Here is a 15,006-nt window from a genome sequence, read left to right as displayed (position 1 = left end):
AATTGAGAAATAGAAGATGATAATAAAAGTATGGAAGGTGATTAGCTTGGCAAAGTTGAGCTCTCTCTAATGATAGAGAGAAGAGGGATAAGCATAATTAAGAAATCAATGAAAACGTATGTTGAAAGAGATAGGAAGTTAGATTCCAACAGAAGATAATAGAGGTCTTCTGCTTTTATTTAAGACATGAGAAAGAAATCTCCAAACTTTTAAAGTAAGAGATGAAAAAGAAAAGCAAGAGATTAAATTATATGGAAATCTGAGAAGAAGAGAGTCAATTGGAAGAGAATATAAATCCTTTTATCACAGTGGACTCACTATAAAGTTGGAAAAAGAAAGCTTAGAATGTAAGCAAGAGAGAATCGTTTAAAAAAGACTGTTCAGTCAATAGTTCTTAGTACATGTATAAAGTTAATGTTCGTGCTACTCAGGTAAGTTTCATAACCTTCTTTTTGGGATTTGGACTTAAGGAACATCGAGGTCTCTTGGTAAGAAAAATTTATGAATGTTTATAGTTTACTTAGCTATTTAAAAATACCTTTGATGTTCTTAAATATTTACATAATTATTGGATTTAATAATTAAACCTTGGGTGAGCATGTGGAAAGTGGCAAGCCCAATCTTAATTACTAACTCTTATGGATGGGTGGACACACTCAATCAAGTAACTTCTCAATCAAAGAAATTTTAGGAAGAATCATAGGAGCATAATCACCTTTAGTAGGATAGAACCCAGGCTAATACTATCTTAGGGGAGTGAGCTGAAATAATGCTAGGTTAATGGATGCAACTACCCCTCTCTAGAATTAAGTAATTTTTGGCTACTTGCATATTTCATTGGTTGCAAAGTGACAAATCTTAGATGGGTATTAGAATACTATGAGGATGACTCTCTAGGCTTTCTTTATAGACCATGTTTTCGCTAAGTTTGTTCTTCAACATAGTTGCAAACCTTTCAAGTAAGTTGCATGTTTCTCCTAAGGAGATTCCCTTGGATTCTCTAAAAAAACTTAAGAGAATGACTCATTTTTAAAAATTGGGTAAAAAATAACATATAAGTTTCTAATAATTTTAATTTTGTGCATTTCAAAATAAAAACTACTATGACACAAGGATGTTGATTTATAAACTAGATCATTTTTAAAGGATTTTTTTTCTAGGCAAGGTAGTATCTTAATATCATAAAGTTTATATAGCATAAATTTATATTTTTTCTAGAAATTAATAATAAATTAGGCATGATACATTATAATTATCTCAAAACCTAAAAAATTAATTAGAAAAATTTTGATACTTAATTGACAAGAAATTTATTCATATATATCAATCTTGTATGAAAAAATGTGAAAATAACAATTTTCAAATGCTAATATGGGTTAATAACTTCATATGCAAGAAGAGGTGTCCAACTTCTCATGGGTACTCAATAAATCTAACAATTTGCATTGTCCAAGAATGCATAATTTGATGTCAAAGAGCTAGATGGAGACTCTTGAGTTTTACATGTCTGTGGATACTCTTTAGGTTTTCATTTTATACATGAGGACTTTGATGGAGACTCTTGAGTTTTACATGTCAGTGGATCCTCTTTAGGTTTTCATTTTATACATGAGGACTTTGAAGGTAGAGCATGTTTTTGTTCAACACCTAAGGGTCCCTAGCTCCTTCATTATTATTTTGCCTCAATGCTTGTGCGGTCTTACTTTGTTCAGTAGAAGCATCACATGGGAAAAATGCTATCTTGCTTGGGGTTTGATACGTTAATGTGTTACCCAATTTGCTACCACTATCTCTCTTGCCACCAATTTCAATTTTGCTACTCTTCTTTGTCATGGTAGAGAGGGGAGGAGAATCAAATGGACCGGAGATATCCTATTTAAGAGTATACTCCCATGTTCTCTTTGACTTCTTGCTACTTTCTTCTTGACTCCTCTCTGGGACAAAAATGATTTAAAATTAGTGCAATAATTGCTCAATGTCTCTATTGTCCTTTGTCCATGGATGTGCTAGATGGGTACCTCACCTCTTTTGCAAGAAAATTTTTGAGAGATAGAGTTCTTGTGGTGGTCCTCTTTTCTAAGGCTTTTTAAAATGATCGTATTTTTTTACAATGTCAAGTAAGCTTCAACATATCCTTAAAATATTCCATCTTACAAAAGGTCTCAACCTTTATTTTCTAAGGAGGCATCTTTCTTTCCCTCTTAAATGATGCACATATAAGTTCCCTACCATGTAATCAATTCAAATGTCTTCAAATGAGGTAAAATTTAGAGGCTATGTGCCAGATTCATCTTAACACCCAACGTTGAAGGTTTCACAATTAAAAATCCATATATGCTCTCTATCCATAGTGATAAGGCCCTTTGCAACCATAAGATGATTGTCTTTTTTAGAGATTTTTTTTTTGAAACCATTGGATGCTTTTCATGTAAGTGATACCAAGGGCAATGGAATGTCAGTCAGGCCCACATTTTCTTAAAAATGCCTCCCCGTCCAAAAATAGATTACCCATATCCATACTGTCATCGTAGTTGCCCATGTTACTCTCAACATGCAGCTCGATCAGCGTTCCTATTGTCAGAGGTGAGAGTGCATGACCCCTGAGTTTTATAATTATAGAGGGGGTGAGACTCAGACTTAACTCCTCTACATAGCTTGTTCAAATCAACTAAAAGTTGCAGCCATTCAGATTAAGCTGTGCTATCAGCTTTGCAACTAATTGGTTACAATAAAAAAGGCAATCATCCCATGGCACATCCCTCCATATTTTGTCACCTATGGTGCTTCTAGGAGGGACATGTGAAGGGGAGACGCTTTTGCACATTCTCCCTTAGGTGAATAGTTATGATTTTTCTACTTGAAATCTCACTTGCAACTCAATTTTTCTCATCCTACCAATAATAGAAGAGAATAGTTAGCCATTGAGTTATAGAGGGAGCATTTTACACATTGGAGATTGTGATCATCTCTCTTTTTGTCATCTTTTGGTACCCCCATAAAGGATTCAATATATTTTTATTTAAGAACTCAAGGAAACCTTCAATTGTATGAAGATGATGAGCTTATCGAGTCGAGTGTTTATGGGTAAGGAAGATCCAACGAAGTGGCTTGCACATTGTGAATGGTTTATGTTTATGAGTCACATGGTAACTCATGAAGAGAAGCTTTATGATTTTCGTCTATTTATGCAGGGAGAAGTGAAGATTTGGTATGAAGCTTTGGATGATGCTGTGAAGCAAGATTGGGATAAACTAACAAGTTCTCTTGTATCACACTTTGCTCATCATGAAACAGCAATACAAGTTGATGAGAAGCTTCAACGTCTTCATCAAAATCCAAGAGAGGATTTCCAAAGTTTTCTACATCGATTTGAAGATCTTTAGTTGAAGATAGGGAAGAATACTCATATTTAACATGAAAACAACCTCAAGCTTGACAAGTTTAAGGCTTGTCTTCACCAAACAGTTTGTGAAAAGGTGGAATTGGAAAAACCACATGTGCACGCCCAGAGCTCAGACATGAGGTCTACATTGTTGGAAACCTTATTTGCAACTCTCCTATGTCTGTTCGTGTCTTTGTACCAAGCCTAAGTAAAGAAAGTGGTTCTATGTTGCCTAGTCAAACATGGGATCTATATTCTTGGACACCTTCTCTCTGGCTCTCCTGTGTCTGTCTATGCCTTTGTGTTCACCCTATACTACGGGTCTCTATATAAAAGGGCCACCCTTTTTAGCGGGTCAGCCCCTACCCCATTATATGGGCGTCCTCTCCATTAAATGGGTCTATAGATTTGTACATAAGACTCCACTTCAATGCAAAATATCTCATCACTCTTCTCCTTGGACTTGTCTAGCCACTCCTTGATTTTTGAATAGATGACTATGGCATGAGACAAGTAACCTGTGCATCATGGTCATGCATCCTCTTACATCCTTGCATTGTTGCCTCCTAGCTATTCCTACAAGTGGCATCCATGGCTATGGTACTAGACAAGCATCTTTGAGGAGATCTATAGGATGAGAAGCTTTCTATCCACACTTGAGTTTTTTGGGTTGATGCGGAGTTATGAATATATCTACCCATCTAGGTCATTTTTCGAGTGCTCACCCATGGATTCCTCTTCTGTGAGTGTTGACCCACTTAATAGATAGTTGTAGGTGACAATGTAAGGATGAAAGAGGATGCACGCTAGGACAAATTGGTACCTCATCCAGTACCATAGCCATCGATTCCAAAGTCAATGAGTGGCTAGACAAATACCCTTCTGCATATGCCTTAACCTGCTCATGCATGTATGCCATGACTTGCTGTTACCCTGATGGGGTTCCTTCCCACCCGACCGTTCATTTTCCACCCACCCTTGGGGCTGTTCCCTTGCAGTTTTTCTTCATTCCCTAATTTTGAGGATCTGCCATGTGAATGCATCCTACGTTTACCGAAGTCCACATCCAACCTTATAGCCTTGTTCCTCTCTTTGAACTGACCATTTTTCCTTTTTAGCTACCCCTGTTCCGGTGTACGATTTTCGCGTTATTAATTTTTGAAGCATTTTGCGCAAATTAGCCGGTTTTCCATATGAACGCACTTTTCTTGCTTCGAAACCGTGATCTGACATCATAGCCCTACCAAGCACTTTTCCCTTGACATTTTTCCTTTTTATGCCGTGTCATTTTGATGCACGGTTTGTCCAATATTAATTTTCCGGTTTTTTACAACTTTTTCGTGCGTCTTTTTGACATTTTTCCATGAGAACCTGCCCTGTGTGCCTCGGAATTCCAATTTGATTTGACAGCCGTGTCCCCGTGTCTTCCCCCACATTTTTCCTTTTTCCTCCCCCCTCTTTCGACTTCCGGATTTTTACTTATTAAATTTTCAGTGAGTTTTCAGGTGTATTTTTGGAGTTTTTCGCATGTGAACCCCTCCTACTTCCACCGAAACTGCGGTTTAACGTGATAACCCTGTGCCACTCCTTCCGGCGAACGGTTCGTTCGATATTAATTTCCGATCCCATTTTCGGGGTTGTTTTTTGGGTTTTCTCCACGTGAATGCATCTTATCTTCGTCGGAATTATGTTTTGATGTGATAAGATTGCCGGGCACGTCTTTTTGCACAGTTTTCCTTTTTTTTGCACCTCATTCCGATGCACGGATCTTCTGATATTAATTTTTAATTGCGTTTTTTAATCCGTTTTTTTGTGTTTTTTGCACGTGAACGGCCTGTCTTTCTCCCGGAACCCCCGTTGTCTATTTTTCCTGTCATCCCCCTACAGTCTTGTCCAATTTTTGTTTTTACGCCATTTCGTTTTGACGTCTGGATTGGGAGATATTAGTTTTTCTTTAGTTTTATGTGTTTTTGCGCGCCCGTTTTAAATTTTACGCGTCTTAACGTGCCCCAGCCTCTCTTGCCTGGGCCCCCCGCCCATTTTCTCCCTTGGGCACCCCCCCTATGGACCCCCCTGCCCCATCCCTTGGGTACCCTAACCCATGGGCCCCTGCCCATACCCTCCCACCCTTTTCACCCCCCCATACCCTTACCTATCCCCCCCCACCCTTCTCTCTCCCCGACCCTCCCCACCCCAACTACCTTTCCCTCTCCCTCTGTGTGTCCCCGCCTCCCTCCCTCCATCTCCATCTCCCTGCTCCTACCCTTCCCTCCTCCTCCTCTGTTCCATTCTCCTCCCCTCCTTCTTCTCCTCCCTCTCCTCCCCTCCTTCTTCTCCTCCCTCTCCTCCCTTCCTCCTTCTCTCCTCCCTTCTCTCCTCCCTCACGACGCCCTCCTTCCCTTCCCTCTTCCCCTCGTCCTCTTCTGCAGTCGCCGGCCCCTTCTCTGCCAGCCCTGCAGTGGCCGGCGCCCTCCCCTCGCAACCCTGCAACCGTCGCCTCCAGGTGCGGGACGACGACGCCCTCTTGTGGCGTCCTGCAGCGCCGCCCTGCGCCGCCTCTGTGGACCGCTCCGCCTCTGCTCTAGCCTGCCGCCATCGCGCGACGTCAACCGCCCCGCCTCTGCTCCAGCACGCTGTTGCCCGACGTCGATCGCCCGCCCCTGCTCGCCGTGTGAATGCCGTCGCAGCGCCCGTCGCAGCTGCCACGTGAGCCCCGCCGCCGCTCCACTGTGCAGCCTGCCGCCGTGACGACGTCAACCGCCCGCCTCTGCCACGACCTCCCGCTGCGTTGACCTCCTCCCACCCTGTCCGCCCTACCACGTGCCCCCAGTTCAAACCCCTCCACACCCCCCCCCCCCCCCCCCCCCCATACAAGCCCCCCTTCCCCCCAAACACACACACCAACCCTCCCACCCCCATTACCCCACCCAAGCCCCCCATCACACACTCCCCACCCACCCCCAACCAGGCCCCCTTTTCCCCCCAGCACACACACTCTCCTCTTCACCCCCACACACGCCCTTGTTCCCACCACTGCACATACACACCCACCCCACCCCCACACTAATCCCCATTCCCCTAGCAACCACATCCACCCCCCATTTCCCTACCTTAGCCCTCATTCCCCCAGAACACACCCCTTCCCCCCCCCCCCCCCCCCCCAATACAAGCCCCCCTTCACACCCCCCATTAAGTACACACCTACCTCCTCTAAGCCCCCCTTCCCCCCAAACACACACACCAACCCTCCCACCCCCATTACCCCACCCAAGCCCCCCATCACACACATAACCACACCCCCTACCTAAACCCCCCTTCCCCCCTTGCAACCAAACCCAGCTACCCCATCTAAGCCCTTTCCCCCCACCATTCCACACACACACTCTACCTCCTGCAAGCCCTTGTTCCTCCCCACCATTACACCTCCACCTAACCCTCACCCGCTCCCACAAACACACACAACCCCCCTACCCCGCTGTAAGCCCCCTATTCTCCCGGAGCAGCTCACCACACCGAAACCTCCATAAACCCCCGTCCCACCTGCAGCCACCCTCGAGCCGTCGACACACGCATAGGTATGTACGCACGAGTGCGTGATCGCGATTGCTTGTGCGTGTTCGTGTGCGGGATCGTGTGCGGAAGATCATTAGCCGGTTGCTGACACGCAGCTGCCACGCAGCCTATTTCTGGGTATTTTCCCAGATTTTTAATTCAAACACCCAAAACCTTTCAACAAAAAAAAAACAAAACAAAACAAAACCATTGACAATTTAAAAAAAACATTAAAAGACACTTAAAATTTTGAAAAAAAAAAAAACAGAAAAATCTAGACACATTCCTACTATTTTTGCAACCAATTGCCTATTTTTTCTAACCTGTCAATTTCAAGAAAAAACTTCAACCTATTTTTTTAAAAAAATTCAACATTCTTTTAAAAATACTCAAAACCATGAAAAATTCTTTAAAAATGCTAAAAAAATTCCAAATTAATTTCCAAAAATTTCCTAAAACTTCCATTACCATTTTTACTTATTTTTGACATATTTTCTAAGATGAACAACTACTTCATGCAACACCTAAATTCATCAAAAAAAAAAAATCAAAAACAAAAATAACATAAAAACTCATTTTTCATCCACATACCCACTAACCATCTAGGAAAAAAAAATCGAGATATTTTTGGATTGAGGAGAGCGCATTCTTTGCATTTTCATACACCCACTACCAGGTATTTCCCTTTTTTTGTTATGTTTTTTAAAACAAAATAATAATAATAATAATAATAACAAAATCTCCCCAAAACCCACGGTTAATATAAAACTACAAAACTCCACCACGAAAACCAACCACAACAAACAAAGGAAACCCATAATTAAGATAAATGACACCTGACTACTACCATGGCACGTGCATTCGCGTTATATAACTACACCATATTTTTTTAATTAAAATAAACCCGCCGTTCACTTAGCACGCGCTACGTGCGCTACAGAGGCACTTTAATTTTTAATTAAAATGAACCCGCCGTCACAAGAGCACGCGCTGGCAAAAAAGCGCTCCACATCACCTTAATTTGTAATCCATGAACTTCCATTTAGAGACCCAATCTGGGTATCGAAGTCTGGGATTCGAATTAACGCACCGTTTTCACCTAATAATTGGTAATTAAATTTATAATAAGGAACCGTCGTTTTCTTGCTAAGGTTTATCACTTAATAAAAATTCACCCATTCTTAATAAATTATTAAAATCAACCCTTCATTAAATTAATTCCCCCTCACTGCACTTAATTCCCCTTTTTAATGAACCGTTTCGTGGGATGAGTATGCGCAGTCATTGGAGTTATTTCCATGGTTAACCACTGGTTTATCAACGATGTAGTCTTGATATGTGTCGGATGTGGTATTGTTTTGGTTTCCTGTCTTTGATACGGTTACGGGTACGGTATGCCGTTTTTTCTTTCATTGCCTGATACGGGGTTCTGGGTGTTTGTCTGATGCATAGCATGAAGCTTTCGGTCGCATTTGTCTCAAGGTCATGTCGAATTTTTTCTAGGCTGTGGTTTGCTTGGGGTTAGTTGGTTGAGTCACGTTTTATTGTTTTGGTTATTCTCTTATCCTTGGATTTTTGTCTGTTGCTTTGCAGGCATTCTCCTTGATTGTCTGTGTTTGTGGTGTGTGTGTAACCATCTGAATGGTGCCTTCTCATGCTCCTCCGCCTATCCAGTACGTCCCATTAGTTAGTAGGGATTACTCTTCCCTACTTACTTTTAAGCCTCTCACGAAGGCGGGACTCGCTGCTTTTGTGGCTACCTCCTTTCCATTGCTTCCAGAGGATCCGTCGTTATGTGATGAGTTTCTGGCCTCCTACAGCAAGAAGACAGGACTAGTCCAGGGAATTTCTATGACTTTGACACCTCGAGGCTTAGGGAAGGCTCTGTCTCTTCCCTCCAAAGGTGAACCTTTTGTTACCACTCGTCAGCTTTTCTCTAATGAAGAGATTCTGAAGCTGTTGCAAAAGCAGACAAGGGAAATGCTGGATGTTAAGAAGGTGATCAACTCTTCAGGAGTTTCCTTTTCCATGATCACTGATCCCATATGGAAGACAATCTGTCAGTTTCTCCAGGACAGGTTTATGCCTGCCAAAACGCCATCCCAGTACTTGTCCAAAGAGCTTTTTACAGCTTCCAGGATGGTGTTGAAAGGAGTTGCTATTGATTGGAGCACTTACCTCCTCACTAAAATGGATCAACGTTTCGTCAAAGTCACCAGGGGTAATGTTACCAATGTCACATATGGATCATATTTGTCTGCCTTCTTGACCTATTCAGGTTTACCGAAGACTGTGCCTCCACCTCCTCCATCAGATCCCGTACCTCCTCCTCCACCTTCAGATGAGTCCGAACCCATTGACATAGAGGATGATGATTCTCCGCCTCCCCTGGTCATCCAGCGCAAACGCTTGAAGAGGGTAGCGGATAAAGCTCCTTCCGTACTTCCTTCAGTGCCCATTCCTGCTACCTTTGGCAGTGATCTTCCTGGGTATCTCACTTGTAATAACCTGTTCAGAGCACATCGAGAAGGATCATTGGACATATCAGTTCCCTCACTGAACAGTCTAGTCTCAGGAGATGCAATTCCTTTCCTCTGTAAAGATATTCAGAGTTCCATTGAGTTGTCAATGACAGCCTGTGTTCAACAGCTGTACGCGTCTTTTTATGAAGAACTCATGCAGTCTAAGGACCAGTTGCATAAGGCAACATCCGAGTTAGCTTCTGCTAAGGATACCCTAGCAGATTTGTTTAAGCAAATGGAACAACAAACCCAACTGGTTGCCACCCAAAGCGATGAGATCTCTTCTTTGAAGATCCAGTTATTAGAGGCTCAATCCAAGGTTACTAGCCTTTCAGAGGAGAAGGAGAGGATGTCCAGAGAAGCAAAGGAGTTTCAAGCTATCTTAGATGACAAACTTTCAGCTTTACAGATTGCTAATGACACAGTGGTCTCCCAAGCCTCTCAAATCCAGCAGTTGCAAGATCAAGTGGCAAAATCCCACTCTGTTCCTCCAAGCCCTAATGTTCCATTGATTCCTTCTCTTTCACAGCAGGACTTGGCTGCTCTTCAGAGACAGGCTACTTTGTGTCCTCTATTCCAAGATAAAGTGGAAAGATTGCAGTCCAGAATGGACTTGTTATGGTCTACATTTGAGCAGTTTCAGGAATATGTTCCACCAGACCATTCTTTCTTTGTCCACTACCACTTACAGAAGTTGGTCTTCTACATGAAGCTTTCCACGATGGATTTACCTCTTCCAGAGGATGGATGGAGTGGGGCTTGGTCTGCTGAGTTGCTGACAGAGGTAGTAAGGATGGTGTTTGAAGATTCTGTCATGCCAGATACCATGTTGATGTCCTACATGTATCTACGAGGAGACTTGTTAATTCCAGATGAGGTGGATATGGCATGGTATGTGGGGGATGTGGTCTTACAGGCTGTTTTGTATGTCAACCATTTGGAATTGCGCATAGCTGACATGTTCCAGAGTTACTCCTCCAAAGTGGCTGATTGTCATGATAATTCGTGGCATCCCATGATTGATTCTGTGGTCGTGAATCAAAGAAAAAACACAGCTCCTATCTCTGCCCAGAGTACTAATCAACTGAGGATGGATCTCTTAGCCTATCTTTCAAAACATAATCCATTTGATGCTTCCTTCTTTGATGCCTATCATCGACGATCTCTCTTAGGACCTTCTGTTCCTACCCTCCTCTATTACCAACAAATGGCTCACCGCTATGCTATATATCTTTCCCTTTGTCAATCTAATTCCACAATTATTTTACCCCTTCTTTTCCAACCTTCATCTTTCCCTCAAATTCCCATTTTTACATACTGTTCCTTTATTGAGGATAGGGTATTTTGCCCTTCTCCACCCTGTCCTTCTCCATCCATTCATGTACCCTCCACATTTCCTATTTATCAGTTAACACCCTTCCTTAGTGATTCCCTCCAAATTTCTGCCACTCCTTCTTTAACCTTTTCTTCCTTTTATGATTTTTCCTATCCCTCCCTTCATCCACTTTTTCTTATTCCACTACCCTCTCCTAACACTTCTATATCTCAACCACCTCAGCTGGTTAGTGACTGTGACGGGTTTGATAATCAGATTTCCAGAAGAAGGGGATGGAGTTCGGATGATTCCCTTACAGGACCTCAGATCAATTGGCCAGTAATTCCAGGAGAATGGACAGCTTCCAGTCAAGCTTATCAGAACTATGTTCATTTTGCTCAGCAATATTCCCAGTCTGCGGATCCCTCAGTGAGATTAACTGCTCACTTTGCTTGGTACCTGGCGTATATGCATAGGCACTCTCATAATGATTCCAAGCCTATTCCAAAGTTGTGCATGAATGTCAATGTGAGCATTGATTCCCAACAGTTGGATATTTTGTATTTTCATGCCCTTTGTTTGCCTAGCAAATACCTGGTGCTGTTGGAAAGGATGTGCTGTCTTCAGTTTTTTCAAAATCCTCCCAAAAACTTTGTAGATGAATCCTTGTCTATGGATCGTTTCCGACAACATCAATCTTTCAAGAGGGATCATCTTCATTGATACCTTTCCAATGTATGGTGGATGCTTTTTAATGAAAATCTCTCTTTTTGGAGGAGTCATTCAGATGGTTGTGTTGTGTGTAGTGTTTGTGTTGTGAGTTCATTTATGTCAAACGAACGTGGTGGTTTCCTATTGGATTGGATTTCGTGTGCGAGTTACATTTTGGAGAATTGTTGTGCTGGGTCGTGGTTGCAGAGTTGAAGCTGATGCTGATGAAGAAGAAGAATCCTCTTATATCCTTTACAAATTTGTTGTGATTTTTTAGTTTGATGAGAAGTGTTACTGTAAAAAGGGTTTTCCTTTCTTTGTATTTTTATATCAGAAACAGGTTAAAAGTTGGGGTCGTGGTGGATGGATTCTTTTTGAAGAGATATTGATGATCAAAGTTGAGCTTTTCCCTGAACTTGTATTCCCTTTTTCCTGGGTTGCGAGGACGCTTCCTTATTAAGTGTGGGGATATGTTGAGTGTTGAAATGACTTGTTTTTTGGCTGATTTTTGTTGTTTTTGAGAGCTAAATGGTTGATTTTATGAGATGTTTGATTGGTTTGGAAGTGGTTTGAGAGTGTTTTGGATGATATTGATTGTGTTTTGGAAGTTCATGATGTTTATTGGTGGTTCTGTGATGTTCTGATAGGTTCTGTATACCTTCTGTTTTGCTCTGTTTTGGTCTGTTTTGTTCTGATTGTCTTCTGTAAGGAGGGATGGAGTGTTGATTGATGAAGATTGAGATCTTGTGAAAGCTTATTGAATGGTTTGTGAAAGTTTGGAATGGTTTGAGTATGAGTTATGTGGTTTTGATGACCTTTTGTAACCTTCTGTAGGTCTTCTGTAGAGCTTCTGTCTCTGTTTTGTTTCTGTTCTGTACTGTAGCTGTTCTGGTACTATTTTGTGACTATTCTGTATGCTTCTGTATGTGTTCTGTAGAATGTATGTGTAGCTTGGGAAAGTTTTCTAGCCTTGGAAAGAGGTGAATACAAGTGCAAAAAGAGCTGGAAGAAGTAGCTGCTGAAGACTCAAGTGAAGACTAGAGTGAAGTGACAGTAGTGAGCTATGAAAAGACACTGTAGTGGCTCTGGTGACTCTTCATATCACACATACCTCTTGGGAGGGGTATCCACGACCTAAGAAGGATTTTTGAGAGTGATTTTGAGAGATTGTAGTGAGGATATGATGCATTATTGATGGAGAGAGAGAGAGAGAGAGAGAGAGAGAGAGAGAGAGAGTCAGAGATAGCCAAATCTACTGAAACAGAGTGATTGTATATGAGAGATTGAGAGAGAAGACTATGAAGATATTGAAGATGAATACTATGTGATGTATTTCCATTCCAAGATGGTGTATTCCTTTGCTTTCTTTGTTCTATTGATGGATTTTATGAAGATATTGAAGAATATGGTTGATTCTATCAAATCCGTGGGAGATCTACATGATGCTGCATGAAGATTTGTTGTGCCTGGTGTTCTTTTCTTCATTGTGATCATATGAAACATAATAAACAAGCTTGTTGGTGTTACAAGATAGACTTTCTTGCAAGAGAATTCCCTTTTCCTTGGTGTTCCTCTCGGGGCTCCACATCGGTGTTTTAGTTCCTGGTATGGGGGTATCTTCCCCCATTCCTTGGGCCATTTCTTTATTAACAAACTACTGTACCTGAGCCATGAGGTTGCTAGCATGCACTTTGGCTGTGGAGCTTAGAGTGGATATAGTTGTGGGGGTCGTGGGCACTAGGAGAGTAGGGATGGGATCGATTGGGGCCTTGCCCTTGCCTTTTTTCACTATGGGTGGCGTGATCTCTAGTGCTTGTGTGCTTCTAGTCGGCTCTCATGGCACACAACTCATCTTGTCTACACTGCTCCTCTATAGATATACGTGTTTCTAGAACCATGTCTTCATCTTCCTTCCTTTTCAACTCTTCCTCTTATTCAGTTGCCTTCCCTTTTCTCTCCTCCTCAGATTTTCTTGATTCTTCTTTCAGCCTCTCTGACTCCTCGTTTTATTTCTTCTTCCTCTCTTCCTCTTTCTTCTTAGACTCTTTTTTAGCTTTTTGTAAGTCTAATTTTTCTTTCTTCCTGCTTTCCTCCTCATCCTTCTCTTGCAAATCCTTCTTCTTTGGCTTTCGTTGGGCTTCTTGGCATTTATTTTTCTCCTTCCTCATCATCACTCACTGTCCTTTCACTAGAGTGTGGCTACTATTCATTGTGAGGAGGTGACCTCTCTAGTGTTTCTCCAATTCCTTCTCCTTCACCCTGTCCTTCCCCCAATGTTTCACTTATTACAATTGTCAAAACCCCACCGAATCCGATGGTAGAGGCCTTTGAGGATGACACTTTTCTTTTTGCACTAGTAGTAGGGGACTCTCCTCCTAGCGGTCTTCCTCCCTCCTGTAGCTAGTTCTTTTGCTGAAGACTCAATGGTCTTCCACACAAAGCCATTTACATTTACTTCATCAAGGGATCTTGCTGCAATGCTCTCCAGCATAGGCACATTGATTCGGCTCATTATTGAGTTGTACCTTTGGCTAGAGAATAGTGTGTGCATCATTTTGGCTTGGAGTTGGATTTCGGGGTTGGGGATGTTTGCCAAGTTGATGCCATCATTTATGTGGACCATCAGCTTGTCCATTCCTAACATGGCATACACATCTCTCTTCAGCTGCCTTTCCACCTTATCATTGGCTAGACCCAATGCTTTCTCCACCAACTCTGGAGTCAATTCGATCTGGACTTGGCGGGTTTCTTCTATTTTCTGCACTGTCATGGTGCCGTGCATTGTTCGACAATCTGCTTCACTGCTTCACTACTTTTGCAAATAAGGGCTGGACTTGAACTGGTTAAAGGCCCTTATTTTCATGGAAAGGCCATATTTTGCTTGCTCTTCTTGTGAAAATGGCAACTTGTTGGCTTTCTCTTGGCCTGTCATCATGCTGGGTGCCTGTCATGAATCCGTGTTCACCATTAGTTCTTTTCAAAACAATTATATGTAGAGGAAAAAGATCAAATGCTAATGAAATTGAAATGCTTAATTATAGAATTAAACGTCTCCCTCAAGTAGTCCATACATTTCAAATTTTATGACCCTTTTTCTTAGCCATGAATTGGTTTTGATTTGTTTTCATTTTCTTTTGCATTTTATTCTTATTTCCACCTTACCCCCTTCCCCTGCAGAAATAAGAAGAATCCTTCCTAGGATTATAGATTAAGGGGGTTCCATGCATGGTTACTGTGCTTACTTTTGCATAAGCCAAGGATAAAAATTGGGATTTTATTGCATTTGGGCATATTGGTCCATGTTGTAGGGTGGTCGAATGCTTTGAAAAATACGAATTCAGATTCCTCCCATGAGCAAGGTAGCATTCACACTTCCATTGCTAAAGGCTCATCCAAAAGATCTAAGTCTAGTCGATCATAGCTTTCAGCAAGCATGGTCAACGTGGCATCCAAGAATCTGCGGAAAGCAACCAAGACATCGCATGTATTCTCACTTAAGTCGACGGCCAAGGTTAGAATGGATC

General features: G+C 42.0%; 1 protein-coding gene across 1 annotated transcript in view; it reads left to right on the top strand.

Moving 5' to 3' along the window:
• The first annotated feature begins 401 nt into the window (after window positions 1–401).
• LOC148008600 (pentatricopeptide repeat-containing protein At4g18520, chloroplastic-like) overlaps window positions 402–15,006 on the top strand; it is a 42,348-nt gene continuing 27,743 nt past the window's right edge. Inside the window, exons 1-4 of the mRNA XM_087674180.1 lie at window positions 402–431; window positions 3,192–3,382; window positions 5,834–6,074; window positions 9,749–9,883. Of these exons, the coding sequence (XP_087530306.1) occupies window positions 402–431; window positions 3,192–3,382; window positions 5,834–6,074; window positions 9,749–9,883 (597 nt within the window). The remainder of the gene's footprint in view (window positions 432–3,191; window positions 3,383–5,833; window positions 6,075–9,748; window positions 9,884–15,006) is intronic.

The sequence above is a fragment of the Lygodium microphyllum genome, unplaced genomic scaffold, assembly GCF_053477565.2.
Source record: "Lygodium microphyllum isolate KBCC unplaced genomic scaffold, Lygodium_microphyllum_v1.1.10 scaffold_121, whole genome shotgun sequence".
Lineage (NCBI taxonomy): Eukaryota > Viridiplantae > Streptophyta > Polypodiopsida > Schizaeales > Lygodiaceae > Lygodium > Lygodium microphyllum.
The sequence above is the reverse complement of the archived record's forward strand: the minus strand, read 5'-3'. Positions and strand labels throughout refer to the sequence as shown.